General features: G+C 51.0%; 6 protein-coding genes across 6 annotated transcripts; 1 reads left to right on the plus strand and 5 right to left on the minus strand.

The window, feature by feature from the left end:
* Window positions 1-341: 341 nt before the first annotated feature.
* Window positions 342-1,672, plus strand: ASPSYDRAFT_27494 (pepsin-like aspartic protease; the record flags this gene model as incomplete). The annotated part of the gene is made up of 4 exons (XM_040844403.1): window positions 342-661; window positions 720-997; window positions 1,048-1,272; window positions 1,335-1,672. The coding sequence occupies 4 exons, from the start codon at window positions 342-344 to the stop codon at window positions 1,670-1,672; spliced, it is 1,161 nt and encodes a 386-aa protein (XP_040705637.1).
* An 854-nt stretch (window positions 1,673-2,526) lies between these two features.
* ASPSYDRAFT_145002 (uncharacterized protein) lies at window positions 2,527-4,689 on the minus strand (the record flags this gene model as incomplete). Its single annotated transcript, XM_040841491.1, has 3 exons — window positions 2,527-2,819; window positions 2,859-4,500; window positions 4,579-4,689. 3 exons carry the CDS (start codon window positions 4,687-4,689, stop codon window positions 2,527-2,529), a joined length of 2,046 nt encoding a protein of 681 aa, XP_040705638.1.
* A 555-nt stretch (window positions 4,690-5,244) lies between these two features.
* ASPSYDRAFT_145018 (PalH/RIM21 family protein) lies at window positions 5,245-7,628 on the minus strand (the record flags this gene model as incomplete). The annotated part of the gene is made up of 2 exons (XM_040841493.1): window positions 5,245-7,415; window positions 7,517-7,628. The coding sequence occupies 2 exons, from the start codon at window positions 7,626-7,628 to the stop codon at window positions 5,245-5,247; spliced, it is 2,283 nt and encodes a 760-aa protein (XP_040705639.1).
* Window positions 7,629-8,529: 901 nt separating this feature from the next.
* ASPSYDRAFT_54799 (DUF614 domain protein) lies at window positions 8,530-9,515 on the minus strand (the record flags this gene model as incomplete). The annotated part of the gene is made up of 2 exons (XM_040848914.1): window positions 8,530-8,765; window positions 8,822-9,515. 2 exons carry the CDS (start codon window positions 9,513-9,515, stop codon window positions 8,530-8,532), a joined length of 930 nt encoding a protein of 309 aa, XP_040705640.1.
* Window positions 9,516-10,378: 863 nt separating this feature from the next.
* On the minus strand, window positions 10,379-13,033 carry ASPSYDRAFT_65067 (Zn(II)2Cys6 transcription factor domain-containing protein; the record flags this gene model as incomplete). Its single annotated transcript, XM_040850305.1, has 3 exons — window positions 12,147-13,033; window positions 11,161-12,074; window positions 10,379-11,115 (listed from the first exon to the last, which is right to left on the minus strand). The coding sequence occupies exons 1-3, from the start codon at window positions 12,749-12,751 to the stop codon at window positions 10,379-10,381; spliced, it is 2,256 nt and encodes a 751-aa protein (XP_040705641.1). The 5' UTR covers window positions 12,752-13,033.
* Window positions 13,018-15,209, minus strand: ASPSYDRAFT_194815 (uncharacterized protein). The gene is made up of 6 exons (XM_040843702.1): window positions 14,805-15,209; window positions 14,682-14,742; window positions 14,454-14,625; window positions 14,109-14,380; window positions 13,403-14,045; window positions 13,018-13,344 (listed from the first exon to the last, which is right to left on the minus strand). The coding sequence occupies exons 1-6, from the start codon at window positions 14,934-14,936 to the stop codon at window positions 13,149-13,151; spliced, it is 1,476 nt and encodes a 491-aa protein (XP_040705642.1). The 5' UTR covers window positions 14,937-15,209; the 3' UTR covers window positions 13,018-13,148.
* Window positions 15,210-15,240: the final 31 nt, after the last annotated feature.

Genomic DNA, 15,240 nt, shown 5'->3' on the forward strand with positions numbered 1-15,240 from the left:
CTCAACACGATCTTCGTTCTCGATTCCTAGTACGGGTCACTTGGGCCTTGGTGCCTACTCTGTACGTACTAGGCTGCTCTGGTTGAGGGGCCGCTCCGGAGAGCTGTGAGAACCCGTATCAGGTGGGACCTGTGCCCATTGCAGATTGTGATGCTCATCCACTGTTTATCGCTCCCTGAGGGGAACCTGGTCACGTATAAAGGTATCTCCACCCTCTTCCCGCCGGACTTAATATAGCACAACACTTATACTGGCTTGTTCAGATTCTCAGATCTGGAATTGACCCTTCTTTGCTTTTCTGTTGCCGTCCTGGTTAGCATATAGTCACATATCCTTCCAAGATGGTTGTCTTCAGCAAAGTTGTCTCGGCGGCCGTCGGCCTCGCAGCCGTCGCATCTGCTGTGCCCACATCCAACCCTCGCCAGGGCTTTACTCTCGATCAAATTCTAAGCCCGAAGTCCAGCCACGGTATCAACTTCCCAAAGATGTACGGGAAATCGTTGTCTAAATACGGCGCCCCCATCCCTGCTCGCCTCCGAGACGCTGAGGGTCACGGTACAGCTGTGACCACTCCCCAAGAGTACGATATCATGTATCTGACTCCAGTCAATGTCGGTGGCACAATGATGAATCTGGACATTGACACAGGATCTGCAGATCTGTAAGTTGCACACCTCTCGTTCTACTGGCCGCCAAAAGGCTAATATATATATATATAGATGGGTGTTTTCCGACCAGCTACCAGCTGAGCAGCAGAAGGGCCATAGTGTCTACAAGCCTTCCGATCATTCTAAGAAGCTGGAAGGTTACAGCTGGGAAATTTCGTATGGCGATGGTAGCAGCGCAAGCGGTGATGTGTACAAGGATACTGTTACACTTGGCGGAATTACTGCGCAAAGCCAGGCAGTTGAAGCCGCTTCTAAGATCAGTGACCAGTTCGCCCAAGACGAGCACAATGATGGTCTGCTCGGCCTGTCATTCAGCTCCATCAACACTGGTGAGTCGTTAAAACCTATCTAGATGCGTGCTCTACTAACCCTGCATTAGTTGAACCTAAGAGTCAAACCACCTTCTTTGATACCGTCAAGTCTCAGCTTGACACTCCTGTCTTCGCTTCAGCTCTGAAGTACCACAAACCCGGAAGCTACGACTTCGGTTTCATCGATCACGCCAAATACAAGGGCGAGCTTACCTACGCGGACGTGGACAACTCCCAGGGATTCTGGATGTTCTCAGCTGAAGCCTCCGGGATCCAGTTCAACGCAATCGCCGGTACGCTCAAAAACATTGCCCCGAACTAAATAATCGATTTCTATTCTGACTGATACATGCAGATACCGGTACCACCCTCATCATGATCGACCCCCTCATCGTCATTCAGTACTACCTCCAAGTGCCCGGTGCCATTGACAACATCCTGGTAGGCGGCTGGACCTTCCCCTGTGACGCGGACCTCCCCGACTTCACCATCGACATCAACGGCTACAAGGCTGTCATTCCAGGCAAGCACATCAACTACGCCCCCGTGACCGACGGCTCCAACACCTGCCTTGGTGGTATCCAGGACAACCTGGGCATGCAGTTCTCCATCCTCGGAGACATCTNCCTGAAGAGCCAATATGTCGTTTTCGACGCTGAGGCTCCTCGTCTTGGATTTGCGCCTCAGGCTTAAGCCTAGGCTCTTTCCTGACTGCACTGACTCGTCGGCTTTTCATTTTCTTTTTTCCCCCCCTCTTCGGCAATACTGAGCGTCGATCCGGTTTGCCATGTATATACTCTTTCGTAATAACCCCGTTTCCTAGGGAAAATAGGAACAATATGTACAGAGTAACGACGCAATAGCGGTCTTGCAACCAAATTAATATGGGCATATTAATCCCAAATGGAATGAACGCACCATCGCACTGATCAATCTAAACCAAGTACTCGTAGGGTCGCATTGAATACCGTAAACAGTAAGGTGCGGATAGATCATTGATAAATTTAAATTTATTTGGAGATGAGAGCTAGTAACTTTAATGCGCCCAACCTAAACTCTATCAAAAAATAACTACTCCGGAGTAGAGCAAATTAGCCACCACCCTCCGGAGTATAACCTAGAGCTCCGAGACATGCTGGCAACACCGGACCAAAAACCTACGCGCAGAGCCATGGCATAAATAAACGTAGATAACGAAGTAGATACTGCAGGGTTGCGTATATACTGTGCCGAAAATATGATGATATGTACGGAGGATTGTATGTCGACCGTCGAATCAACCGACTTCGTAATTGAAAAGTAGGATAATTTTGCATGTCCTCGTTAAATGAACTGCGGGATTTTGCACTTCTGTTTGGGTATCAAGCAGACAACATTTTGTTTAGACACACACACACACACACACTCGAACTCCAGGATTTAATGTCGCGCTTTTTGCCTGGACATATTGAAGATGAGAGTGCAATGTATCTGTGTGTCGTGTCGATGCGGTGACTGGGCCGACAATGAAATAATAGAAGGACGCATTCGACGACCTAGGGATTAACTCAGAGTTCCTGCGTATCCATACCCCATATTTCCCATTGTTTTATCACGTCCCAGCCCACGCGCTGTACCCTTCGCCGTAACGTGCGGTTCCTAGGACCACCTAATAGACAGTCTTCTACGCTGCCCCATTCGCGTACAAGCGCAGTCTCTTCATCTCGCATTCGTTTCCCAAGAACGGGCGTTGGCTGAGAGTTCTTCTGATGAAACGAGGGTATCTTCGGTGAGTTTGTCTGTGTCTGTGTCTGGTTTGGTCCTGGGCTTGGAAGGCCTAGGCCCAGACCAACGTTGTTCCCTTGCTCGGGTTCACCGTAGCTCTGCGGGCTTTTGTCACTCATACTCGGTGCGCGAGATTCTGCTGGTGTCTGGGATTGAACCCCTTCTCGCGGTTGTGATTGATCTGCTGGGACTGTATAGTATTCGCCTAGAAGGAAAGCCTTCCGGCCAAATCCGATGACTTTCAGCCGCTGGAAGAGCTGCTGATCGGCGAGAGCTTCGCTTAGTTTTTCGATGAGCACTTCATCGTCTTGTTCTACGAATTCTGCGAAGCTCCTGGCGCCAACATCGATGCCATTTGTATCCTTGCATTGCTTGGGAGGCTTGGGGAACATCTCCTCTCCGGGTGACGTGCTGGTTCCGATTGGGATGAGAAGGCGCAATGCTTCAAGATTGCGGAGAAAGGGAAGTAGGAGCCCTAATGTGTCCATGCTTGATATTTCCGCTGCAAAAGCCAGCTGCTCTAATTGCGGACTCGCATGGACAATGCGGGCTATTATATTCGATGAAAGCGCCCATCGCGCGGGAAGGAGAAGATGACGGAGTGTTGCGGCGTGGTTTAGTACGATACTGTTTATGGAGTTATCTCTGATCCTCGCTTGTAAGCTAGGCGTATTCGACGGGGAGTCGACCGATGTCGGAGTTATAAGGTCCCTCGAGGTGCAGTTCGCATTATCGGAGCCAGGTGGAGTGAGAGTCGTTGCGCATGGGGCTGGCTCGCGAGGTGAATTGATGGAATCAGAAAGGTTTGTCGCACCGAGTAAGTATAGTTTTTCAAGACCCGTAAAGCTTCCGAGAAACTCGGTCTGTCTCTGGTTATATACGTTTGCCCTAAGGCTTCTGAGAACCATGGGCTTATTAGGTATGACAGGCCATGTGCTGTCAACGAATGTGTTTAGATTCGCCCACTCCGACCGAACCTCTTGGAGCATTGTCACTTCCTCCACCGTGCCGCTATCGAAAGCGAGGTTGAACTCTTCACTATGGCGAGCATATAGATTCGACATCCCAAGTTTCTTGATGGCCAGTGGCTTCTTCATGGAAATACACTTGCGAAAGTAATCGTGAAGCATAACACTCGGTTCCTGCATATTCCTCATCCGCGGCGACCAGTGCATTTTCAGCTCCCTTAATTTCCTCGCCGTGCAAAGCAACGTCGATATGTCATCGGGGTAACAAAGTGGATCAATATCCATAATCTTCAGGTATCTCAGGTGCGGCATCGGTGGAATCACAGTCGTTGGCCGTGGGTGCCGACTCGACGGAAACCTTATCGTCAGCGAAGTCAGCTTGGGCAACTGCGCCAGCCCCAGGTACACAGTTTCGAGCATCTTCGAGCTGAGTTCCCAGCGGAAGCTCTCCAAATCCTGCATCTTATCGACAGCCGCGCGCACGGTTATATTCAGCATCATCGAGGAATCCGGCACCCGGCCGACCCGCGCGTGCTCTTCGAGTTCTTGTTCCCGCCAATCCCCCCGCAAGGTGAGCGACCGCACCAGCAGTGCGTACGGTCGCGTGATAACTGCATTCAACCCCATTGTAAACGGACTGGCACTTCCCATACCCTCCGGCTGGTCGCCGCGATATCGGATTTTATCGTAGGAGGTTAACGTGATGTTTCGGTAGAGCTGGGGGAGGGCCATGTAATTGAGGACGCGACATGTTCGACACAATCGAGCGAGGTCGCCCGGATCATCCACCTACACAGAAATCGTGTCAGCTTTCTTGTAATTTTCAAACCAAGTACCGTAGTTCCGAGGAAGCAGGGGAATTCGTACGCAACCGACAATCTGCGCAATGAGATTCAACGGGAGAACCAACATGCTCGGGCCCTGAGGCCGCTCAGTAGCGACGCACGCATCGAACATATTCCGATTGACAGCCGCCATGAAGCGATGTCCAGCAACTATGGCGGCGGAACATCGACCAACGACGAAATATACAGATCGATGGGTGAATAAGGCATCTATCGACAAGCGCGGCCTGGAGATGTGGAGGTCGAAGGTGAAAGAAGCTCGATGATCTTTTTCAGTGAGACGGATGCCTGAGGTTCCGAGCTGCGAATTATGACAGCTGCCCGCTATTTCCCGGACGGTGACTGACAAATGCTGATAAAAGACTAACTAACTACTACTTACTAGTGCACTGGCGCTTGCAGAAATATGTAATTAGAATATAAATATATAGAATTATCGTATTTATGATATGGAATCCATCTCAAGGGTATCTTGGTACAACACCGTCCATTATTCCTCGCATAAACCCCGTCCAGATAGTTTTCAAATATATGCCAGGGACCGGACAATGCCGGTCCATCTTTACCCGAAAAAAGAAATATGTCCAAATTCCACTATGCAGTAGGTGGATGTCCGCCGTTACTCCCCGCTAAATCCAAACCGAAGACAATAAAACATCAAGTATAAGAAGATTGGGCACGATCACGGCTATCGCTGAGACCCAGACGCCTCACTGCCGGACCCACCCCTCCGAGAATCATGAGAATGCTGCCCAGTTCCTTGCGCATCCTGACTGTCTTGCCGACCCTCCGATATCGACTGTGTCTCTGAACGATCTCCTCCCTGGGTCGATGTATTCGGATGTACCGGATTCTCGGGCTGCGCAGAGTAATGATCAGAAGAGGGCTCCTCAGGTACAAGCGCCGCGGTTTCTGGGTCGTAGCGCAACTCATAATCCATAGAGCTGAAGGGCCCCTCCACGTCAGAAGCCGTCCATGGCGCGGCGCTTTGAACTTGCGGCTGGATAACTCTCATCCGTGGATCACGAGAGCGCTGTGCAGTTCGCCGACTTGGGGACCGATTGACAAAGTTGGAATCCGTAAACCATTGCGGCGACCACGTATGTTGGCCGCGTTGTCGAGCAGGAATCACGGTAACTGGCAGTTGTTCAGTAGCGCTCCCACGTCTAGATGTAGGATTTGTCATGCGATGTAGTGAGAAGAAGTCAGACCGGCGGGAAGTGCGCGGTGACGATTCTATATCCCCCTCCTGGTTGTGCCCATCCGACGGAAGGAATCCTTCTTCCTCTGCTTGCGCAGAAGCAACTTCTCGTGGTAAAGCTGCATGCCTGCTCTTGAATGGATTGAGAATTGTCCGCCATCGATGATCCGTATTTACAATCCGCGGCGAATCCTCCCTTACCGGATCCATGGAGGTGTTTTGAGTAGGCGAATCAGCCTGTTGGTTATCGACCACGGCAAATTCCTTCTCACCATCGGACCTCTCGTCCTCTTCCTCCATGAAAGGCATGGCTACTGGTGGAGTGGGGCTGGAGACTGGGTAATAATGCACGTTGTAGACAGTGCTAGCCGCGCTTGTCGTGTCAGCTCGACTGACCGGGGTGACAGCTGCTGGAGGCGGAGTGGGCCTAGCGGATCCTCGCCGTCGTGCCCTCGTAGCTGCAGTCGTGCCGCGGTTTTCGCTTGGACCTTGGGTATTGCGGCCTCCGCGCGGCCTTAACGGCCGCATCATGCCTCCCCAGGCTGAAGACATTCCGGTGCCTCCACCGCGATCATTCCCGCCATTGAATTGTTGACGGGGCCAATCAACCTCTTCAGAAGGCGTGACCTCGAGCATTTCATCACCGTCGAAGACTTCCCTCCCGAGGATGCCATCCTTTCTCTCGTCTCGTTCCAGAGCTTCGATACGTTCGACCCATTCCCAAACGACAACACTCGCTGCTGCCGAGCCAACCCATCTAATATATGTACCCCATCCAGCGATTTCGGGCTTCGCAATATCCAAAACAAAAAAGACAACGGGTATCAGGACAGCGCACAAAGACAACAGTGCCACCAGGCAAATGTTTCTCATCTTCGGATGGAAGAAGGCGAATCGAGATTTCGATAAGGAGTAAAATATTACCCAGGCGGCGTAAAGGAGATTGAGGGCAAGTTCAAAAAGATAACTGAGTGCCGGAATGGCATCTTCATAGAGTCGTGGTCGCGTGGTATTTGTCTTGACGAGAAACTTATCCAGAATCGCAAAAATGGTATCCAGGACAATGAGCGCAAAGCCCGCCCATTTGATCATCACCTTCTCCTTATGCCGAGGGAAAAGGCGGATCAAAGTTTGAACTTGGGCCAGCCATAAGAAGGTACTTGAGATGATCCGAACGACTTTTATCTCGGTTCCGTCGATGACCTCCGAAGTCAATGCCTCGGCGTCCGAATAACCGTGATCATATTGCCTCTCAGCCACCCGAAAAGAATCGGCAGTCGCTATGGTTAGAGATATCGCGACCAGAAGTGCAGCGAGCTTTTGCAGCCATGGACGACCGCCAACACCCACGACAGAGGAGTTGTTGCTGTAGGACCCGCTTACCATCCCATGTCGACCGAGGAAATTGGCACCACCTCCAGGGCCACCAACGTAGAATGTTCGAGGCGTAATAAGCAGAATGATAACAAGTAGGTAGCTAACGACAGTCGCACAGCCCATGGCGTATAATTGCGGGGTTACTGATGCGTAAAAGGGGTCATGAGTATCTAGCGCAGCATCCGCGTAGTCCGTGTTCGTTGGTGTGCTCGTGCACATAGGATCATAGACCACATTGTCGGTGAGAGATATTGAGTATGTGCGATTTAGAAAGATATAACCTAGAAAGAACACAAGACGTAAGTCAATCTGAAGCAACTCGAAGTCTAGTGACCACTGGCTAATACAACAGACACGGCGAACGAAACTGCTGGGAACATACCATCACTAGGAAGTACGAAAGGAGTGCAGCCGGGTACGTAACTCCTGGTGGTCGTGCTGGTAGGGGCCGCCCATATTTGGCGGGGAGCGAGGCGGCCGTCATTGTCCTCCATGGCCATGGTGAATTACCAAGTCACGTCACAACCAAAGCGGGTCATACACGCCCTGACAGCATTTGTATCCAAGACACCAATGCTTGACGCATGTGGCATTTATCGACTTTCCCCGTTCACCTCCCCATAACCGCGCCGAATCAGTCCTTAGGGAGGCAAGCAGTCGGTTAGATCAGACGGTCGGGCCGGTTCACGAAGACGAAGATGCAACCAAGGCACGATTTGAGTTGGAGTTGAGCGGGAGGATAGATATAAGGAAGATAGGCGATGAAAAATAGAGTCGCAGAGAAAAAGACTAGATGTGATTGAGCCGTACAGTTTACATGCCCAGGAGTTGTCGTTGGTTAGACCGGGGATGATGGTGAAAGAAGCCTTTCTGGAGTTGCGCCACCGTCGATTGTCAGTGGTCCAGATCTCGGGACTCATCCGCCCCTCACCGCCCACCATCTCTATCTTACGGAGGAGGTCTACTGAAGTTATATTTCTTATAATTACCAGTCTACCCTGAGTACGGTGCGGAGCGGATGGAGTTGAAACTCGTGGTCGTTGGCATATTCTGTCTGGCATTGTGTGCACCGTCCGATTGGTCTGCATGCCCAGGCGCTATGGAAGGACAGAAGCAAGGCCCAGGCCGTGCATGGAATTCGACAAGGAGCTCGCACGGCCCTGAATCAGCAGGGAGAGGATGAAAACGGATTGAAAAGTCAATTAGCAGCTGCCGCCTAGAGTACGCACTGTGGTATGTAGTACAAAGCACGGTATATATTCCAAAGGGCAGGTCGCGAACGGTTGGGGTAAGATTCACAAAAGATGCAATCCAGTCATGAGGGGTATCCAGCATCAAACTCGCTCAAAAACAATAATTACTTCATCATTATTCGTGGGAAAGGCCGGCGTCTGTTCATCTTGGGGGTGGACCGTACGACATCGGCACCGGGGCTGCGTACGGAGATACCAATGTAGCTCCCGCGGCTCTGGATGCTTTGGCCCGCTCCTCCTCTCTTTTCATTATCTCCTTCTCATCTTGGATAAGCGTACAGCACGTGCAGCAGGTCGCGCGAACGCAGTCAGATGCAATGCTGCCCTGAATCGCATATGCTCTGCGGGTCCGAGTGTGTTGGACGGTAGCCAAAAGCCCTAACATCTGTTAACCGCCGGATCAAAAGCATTTCTCGTTTGGGACTTGCACTTACACTGAAAGCCGCATAACAGAGCCATAGCGTTGCAGGACCCGTTACATGTCTCGTGTCCGAGCATGTTTGTTGGGTCCTCTGTTCGCGATCTCAGGCTTAGACGATGTTGAGTCCTACCATACACAATGCACGGGCATACGAGGCCAAGGCAACACGTCCCCGCAAAACTCGAGCAATCGCATAAACCATGACTCCATCCACCGCCCTTTATCTGCTGATTTGGATGTGATATTTGGCCCGGTTGATGGTATGGCGCAAATTCAATTGCGGCTGGTGTCTGTGCTGTCGGTGCTCTAACCGGAGGAGGAAAGTAAGGGATAGTAGGCGATTGAAGAGGGTTTGCGTCGGGAGCTATGGGCAAATTCTGACGCGCATGCTCATGATTCTGTGTATAAGGATCTGTCTTGACGGGGAGAGGACCGGGGGAACCCGGGGGTTCTATATTCTGGCCCAGAGATTCTGTCGCAGATTGTTGAGGAGTACGGTCGGCGAATGGGGCTTGGAGGGCGGGATGTTGTTGAATATCCGGACCTTGAGCAGCAAACTGTGCCTTCTCAATGTCATAATGCGGCGACTGGTGAACCGAATAAGTGTCCTGGGTAGCTGGGTCGGGGTGAGGTTGCGAAGGGACCTGGTTTGGTGGAGACATTTCCATTGGCGTTTCCACAAAGGAGTATCGGTTGTTAACTCCCATATTGGAAGTATCCAAGCTCAGGCGCACCCGTGGATTCATATCGAACACTTCGCAGGCGCGCTTTCATATATCATGCGACCTGCAAACGGTTCGAGGAGTTCTGCGGAAGACGACAAGCCGTTCAATAGCTCGCTTTGAACACCTAGGTTAACAACCACTATTCTGCGAGCAACCTCTTTTCATTGGAAAAGAAGGCCTGGTGTAAGTTATCATGGAGAACAGTGTGAATAGGAGAAAACATTGAAGCGACCTCCCCGAGCGCGGCGGAGGATTGAACTCTTGTTAAGAGTGAGCTGCCCTGCGGGGACGATCAAATGCAACTTCCAAGACCCGGATGGCTTGAGGTTTGACGATCTCCTCGCCGATGGGGCGAGTTTGTTTAACTTGCATGATCGCGAGCGCTGTTCACACAGTGGACAACAGTGGTTGGCTCGACGCCCGGTTAGAGAAAAGATAGCGCCGTGGAGATGCGCCGACCATCACAGAGCGCGGTCCTGTCACATCACACGCTCTAAGCGCCTTCTTTGTCAGACTGCAGAGACGAGCTCTCCTGCAGCCTTGCTTCGCCCTTCGAAAAAGAGCACTGCCACCGTCTAAGAATAAATTCCTCTCTGTTGCCTGATCGAGTATGTCGTCACTTTCGATTATTGTTCTTCAGTCTTCGCTCGTCCAAGGCTCTGCCCCACAAAAACCTCCTCTCAGATATTAAGATGCTAATGCTCGAAAACGAAACGTTCTGCCTGCACAATGCCAGGGCCTTGTCTCGTGTCGGGTCCCGCACTAGTCTCTGTAGATTCAATGGCTGAAGGGCGAAATTCCGATCAACGCCACACTATAATAACGCATGCACCCAGCCTCGAGTGCTATGGAGGAAGGTTCCAAATAAAGTCCAGGTCTAAACAGTCTGAATCTAGCCCTAAGTCTCCTTGGCCCCCATCCCAGGGTCCGAAGGGGGCCATCAGGGGGTCTAAAGGAAGAGACAACCAGTCGTTGAAGTCAATTTGGTCAGACCAAGGCATCATATCAGGATTCCATGTTATTTCTGCTTGAGGCTGCCGTTCTAGTTCGTTAGTATCGCTATTTTCATCCTGGCTTGGTTCATCAATCTGGTTCTCCACTCGCCCAGAGCTAATGAATGTCTGTCGCAGGCGCGACACATGGGTCTTGAGGAGCGTGGCGTATCTTGAGACAAGATGGATATCATCTAGCGGGTTTGAAAGCAAAGCAGCTATTGCCGCATCCAGCAAATATAGAGACTCCTGTAACTTTGTCTTCCGCACGCCTAGGGCTAGCGCTTTGAGAAGAAATATTGAGGAGCTTATCATGCGCGACAATACCCTCATCGGAAGACATCGGGGGTCGGAGAGGGATACAATACGTGTCAGAATTACGCAGGCACCATCGATGACTTCTTCAATGAACTCATACTCATTCCTACTCATGTTGAGTTGACGTGCCTGGGAGACAAACGTTGCGTCGATTGTTCCTTGCGGGGTTGTGTCGGATAGTACGCGTTCAACGATGCCTTGGACTCCAAGGGAGCTGGCAAAAACCCTCAGGTATTGGTATTCGATCTGGAGGATATTATCATAGTGAAAGCCTAGCTAGGATTAGCTCATATATTTAAGACAACCTGAGGACTCACTCCCGACATCGTGATGGTGGTCTTTCCAAGCTGCAAGCTGCATTTTCCACTGTTCTAGAGACTCAAAGTCAATGCACCGGGTGTCATTACTCTTGATCACAGTGAAGAAGGTTTCTCGCAGTGTCCGAGTCAACCCTGTCAGATCTACCCATGAGGTCATGAATCTCGCCCATTCAGGGTCGACGACCATAACCCTATCAAGGTTTGACGGCTTGGAGTGATCCGGCATGATAGATGTGCAGCCAATCCTAGATGCTAGTAAATTCACAGTCACAAATAGCAATGACGGAAGACGCTGGCGTCTGAGCTCCAAATCCTGGAGATAGCTTTCGACGTCTGGGCCTGCAAACTGATCCTGCCCTTTCGCGTTGCCCACATAGTCTCGTGAGTCGAACACACCGAGTTCGTGCGCAAGTGCCAGCGCCGAACTAACAAGCATCCAGGACATTCGTTCTGACCGTCTTGTTGGCTCCACAACATCCTCCCTCCAACGGTCCTGCATGGGGAATTCTTGTCCAGTAGAAGGTGGATCTCGCATGGTCTGTGTTGTTAACATCCAATCCGAATCCCATCCGTCCGATTCGTGCGGGAAATGCAGGGCTAGCGGATACCATTCCGAGAGGAGCAACAGCGCCTCAATTGTTGATATATGTCGTGTCTTCGCCTTCGAGAGTTTTTCTTGCCCCAACATGATCCGCAAGATAAGATGTTGACAATGCTGCCATAATCTGTTATGGATATAGAACCCTCTAGAACCCCCAGAAGGCCCTGGTAGGATATGGTATCGTGCGGATATCATCAAGATCGTGCAGCACAGAACTGGCTCTTGGGTAATGAGCCAGTAGTGCGTATTATGGGACGCAAAAAAGTCTGTCAAGACCGGCGTCGTCACGGGGGCCAATGTTTGAAAGAACCTGCCAGTAAAATTAGACAACCACAAAAAATCATCGGGGGACCTCCAAGGTAGGCGTGGGTGGTCGACCAACCAGTCCGTATACAACAACGCTTCCTCCGCCGTGAACCACCCCATTTTGACAAAACGACAGCCCTCCCAGACCTTCAGCACATTATCCTCCGACCGAACGTCAAACGGAGATGCCGTATCAGCAGAAACTGTGGTTTGCGGAGCACGCGCACCAGCAGAGCCCGCCTGCGCCGCCGCATCAAACAGAATATTCAACGCATCATTCCCACTCGCAACCTGCTTCTGCAACACCGTCGTAGAAATACACCCACTATCCTCGAGACCCGCAGGCGCCGAAGCCGAAGTCGAAGGCGACGGTTGCCCGCTACCTGCCGTGGTCGTCCTCGTAGTCGCACTATAAAAGGGCAACTTCCGACGAGGTTCAGAAGCCGAAGAGTCATGATGGGCAGCACCATCGGTCCCGTTCTCTGTATCCTTCTTCCTCGACCATGGCTGCTTCGCCGAAAATCGACAGCCCAGCTCCATCTTCCGACATCGCTTACATGGTTGGTTCTGATCGGGCCCTGGCTCACACTTGACTTTTCGCTGTCGGCAGGGGATGCATGCTTTGTAGGCTCGCTGGAAATTGTACTGCGCAGGTGCTCTGCTCCGTGGGGGTCGCTGCATTATCTGCTAAAGATTCCCAGCAGCAGTGATATTACTGAAGGGGATGGTGTTGGTAAAGATAATGGAGGCGGACTGCGGGAATATCCGCGGAGTCGAGAGAAGTAGAGGACTGGAATTCGGGTCAAATACGGGGAGAAAGCTGGCGTCGGGGTGCAGGTGGGGGAAGCAAGAAGAATTGGGGTTAAATTATCATAGGCTGATTAAAGACGGCAAAGAATAACGGGTCTTTTCCTCCCACCAAAGTAGTTAAGGCTTAAAAGCAAAATGCCAATGTATTCCGATCCCTGGTGCTTATATTCCACTCTCCATTGCAACTTTCAACTACTTAAACAACTAGTACTTCAACTACACAATCCTAATACTAAATTGGAAAGTATCATCTCCAGCTTATATACAGCTAGACCAAGTAGCGGAATTGGTGATTTGCATCACCATCCTTCGTCACATCGACGCGTATATCGTCAGTCACCGGCCCATAAAGCCTGTCTCTCTTCTTATTCTCATAGTTCAACTTCAAGTACAACCCTCCTGCCATGACCGCAATACACCCCGTCAATGCGCATCCAACGGCACAGCCTCGAATATAAATAGGACTAAAGAAGAATTAAATATATATCCAGGAGAACACTGAGTGGACAGATATGGACTTACCCTTCCGAGTCAGGAAATGCAGTACTACTGACGAAACTCGAGCACTGCCCGAAGACAGCCAGCAGAGCCATACCGGCGCCCTTCTTGGAGTCACCCCCCTGGTTATTCAATAACCAGGTTATGTTGATGCAGAGCGAAGGGAAAACACCACACGTGGCCAGCCAGACCCCAAGGTACCGGGGCCCGACCTTATTCTCGTCCTGCACGGCCGCAAGAATCAAGTATCCGACCATTCCAATTGTAGAAAAGAACACGATCACAAGACCTCTTTTTCCATAACGGTCGGAGAATATGGCCGCGGCCACGCAGAACAGAAACGAGACAAAGTATGGAGGAGCCGCAAGCCCCTGGGCGTTGATAGAGGTGTATCCCATATGCTGGATAATGGTGGGGAGAAAGTTCGAGAGGCCTGCAAAGGAGTAGTTGCAGCAGAAGTGGATAAGGGTATGTACGTAGTTCTTGTAATCGGTCAGCCCGGCAAAAACTTGATGCACGTCAAGTCTGCTTTTGGCTGTACGGTCGACTGTCTGGAGACGCTCAGTCGCAGTGGTTTGTTCGGACTCGGAGAGGAACTTCGCGGTACCGGGGGAGTCGGCTAGGAAGAAGAAGACAACTATTGCAAATAGGACGGTGGGGGCACCCTCTGCGCATGTTAGTATGTCGCTCTGTATTATGTTTGAGAACGGGAGGGGGAAACAGAATTCACCGATAATGAACAAGAACCGCCATGACTCCATCGTCGGGTGCTTTATATGCGTGATTCCATACGCGAGTGCACTGGCAAAGCAATTGGCAACCGGGGACATTCCCAGTAGAAATGAGATACGAAACCCGAGTTCATGTCGTTGATAAAACAATGACAGGAAGTAGGGTGCACCGGCTCCAAATGCAGCCTCGAACACTCCCAGGAGGCAGCGACAAACAACCAAGTCCGCCATATTATTGACTGCACCTGCACACATAGCCGCTGCACCCCAGCTGAATCAAAAGCTCAGCTCATGATAGAAAGGGAAAGGGGGAGAAGCCTATGCTTCAACTGTTCCACACTTACCAGATACATAGCACGGTGACGTAGATGTGGGCAGGGAAAAGCTTCCAGAACACAGTGGTCCATTCGAAGAGCACATAGCAGATGTAGAAAGCATTCAAGACCCAAGCCCATTGCGAGTCGCTTAGCCCGAGGTCCTTGTCGATGCCGGCGGTTTTCGCATTGCCGATGTTTCCTATATGATCTGAGTCCTGAAAGTGCAGGAGAGTGCAGGCTGGGGAAAGATATTACCTCTATCCAAATAAGATAACACGTAGAGGATACAGACTATCGGAAGAACACGGCGGTCGAACTAAGTTTATACAAGGATGAGCCGCTATCAAGTTATACCGGGACGAGAATATCGAGCCATACCTTCTTCCGGATAAAAGCCTCCTGAGTCGCTGAGACTTGGATGGGCTGCTCGTTCTTTCGCACACATTCAATGTCTTGAGGCTGGACTTGCTCCAAATGGAGCGGCATCTCTGCCTTAGTTTCAGTAGTCATTGCGGTGTCTCAACGAGGGAAACGAGAACTGTTCGTGTCCGCAACACGCCCTCCTTGACCTCTTTATATCTTAAGGTTATGGGGGTGCACCGGTAACAGAAACACCTGCTGACATATTCTTAACTGAGGTTCACGGCAAAGTGTCATTAGCCATGCTCTCCGCACTTCATCCCCACGGGGTACCAGGGGGCGAGATGATCAACTGTGGTTAATTGGCAATACCCGCTTCGCATGGTATATCAATTCGCGCTCATTGGAGTTTGAGCAGACACCCCAAAAATCGAAGCCCGCTGATTGGAAAGAG

Source organism: Aspergillus sydowii (genome assembly GCF_001890705.1).
Source record: "Aspergillus sydowii CBS 593.65 unplaced genomic scaffold ASPSYscaffold_2, whole genome shotgun sequence".
NCBI lineage: Eukaryota > Fungi > Ascomycota > Eurotiomycetes > Eurotiales > Aspergillaceae > Aspergillus > Aspergillus sydowii.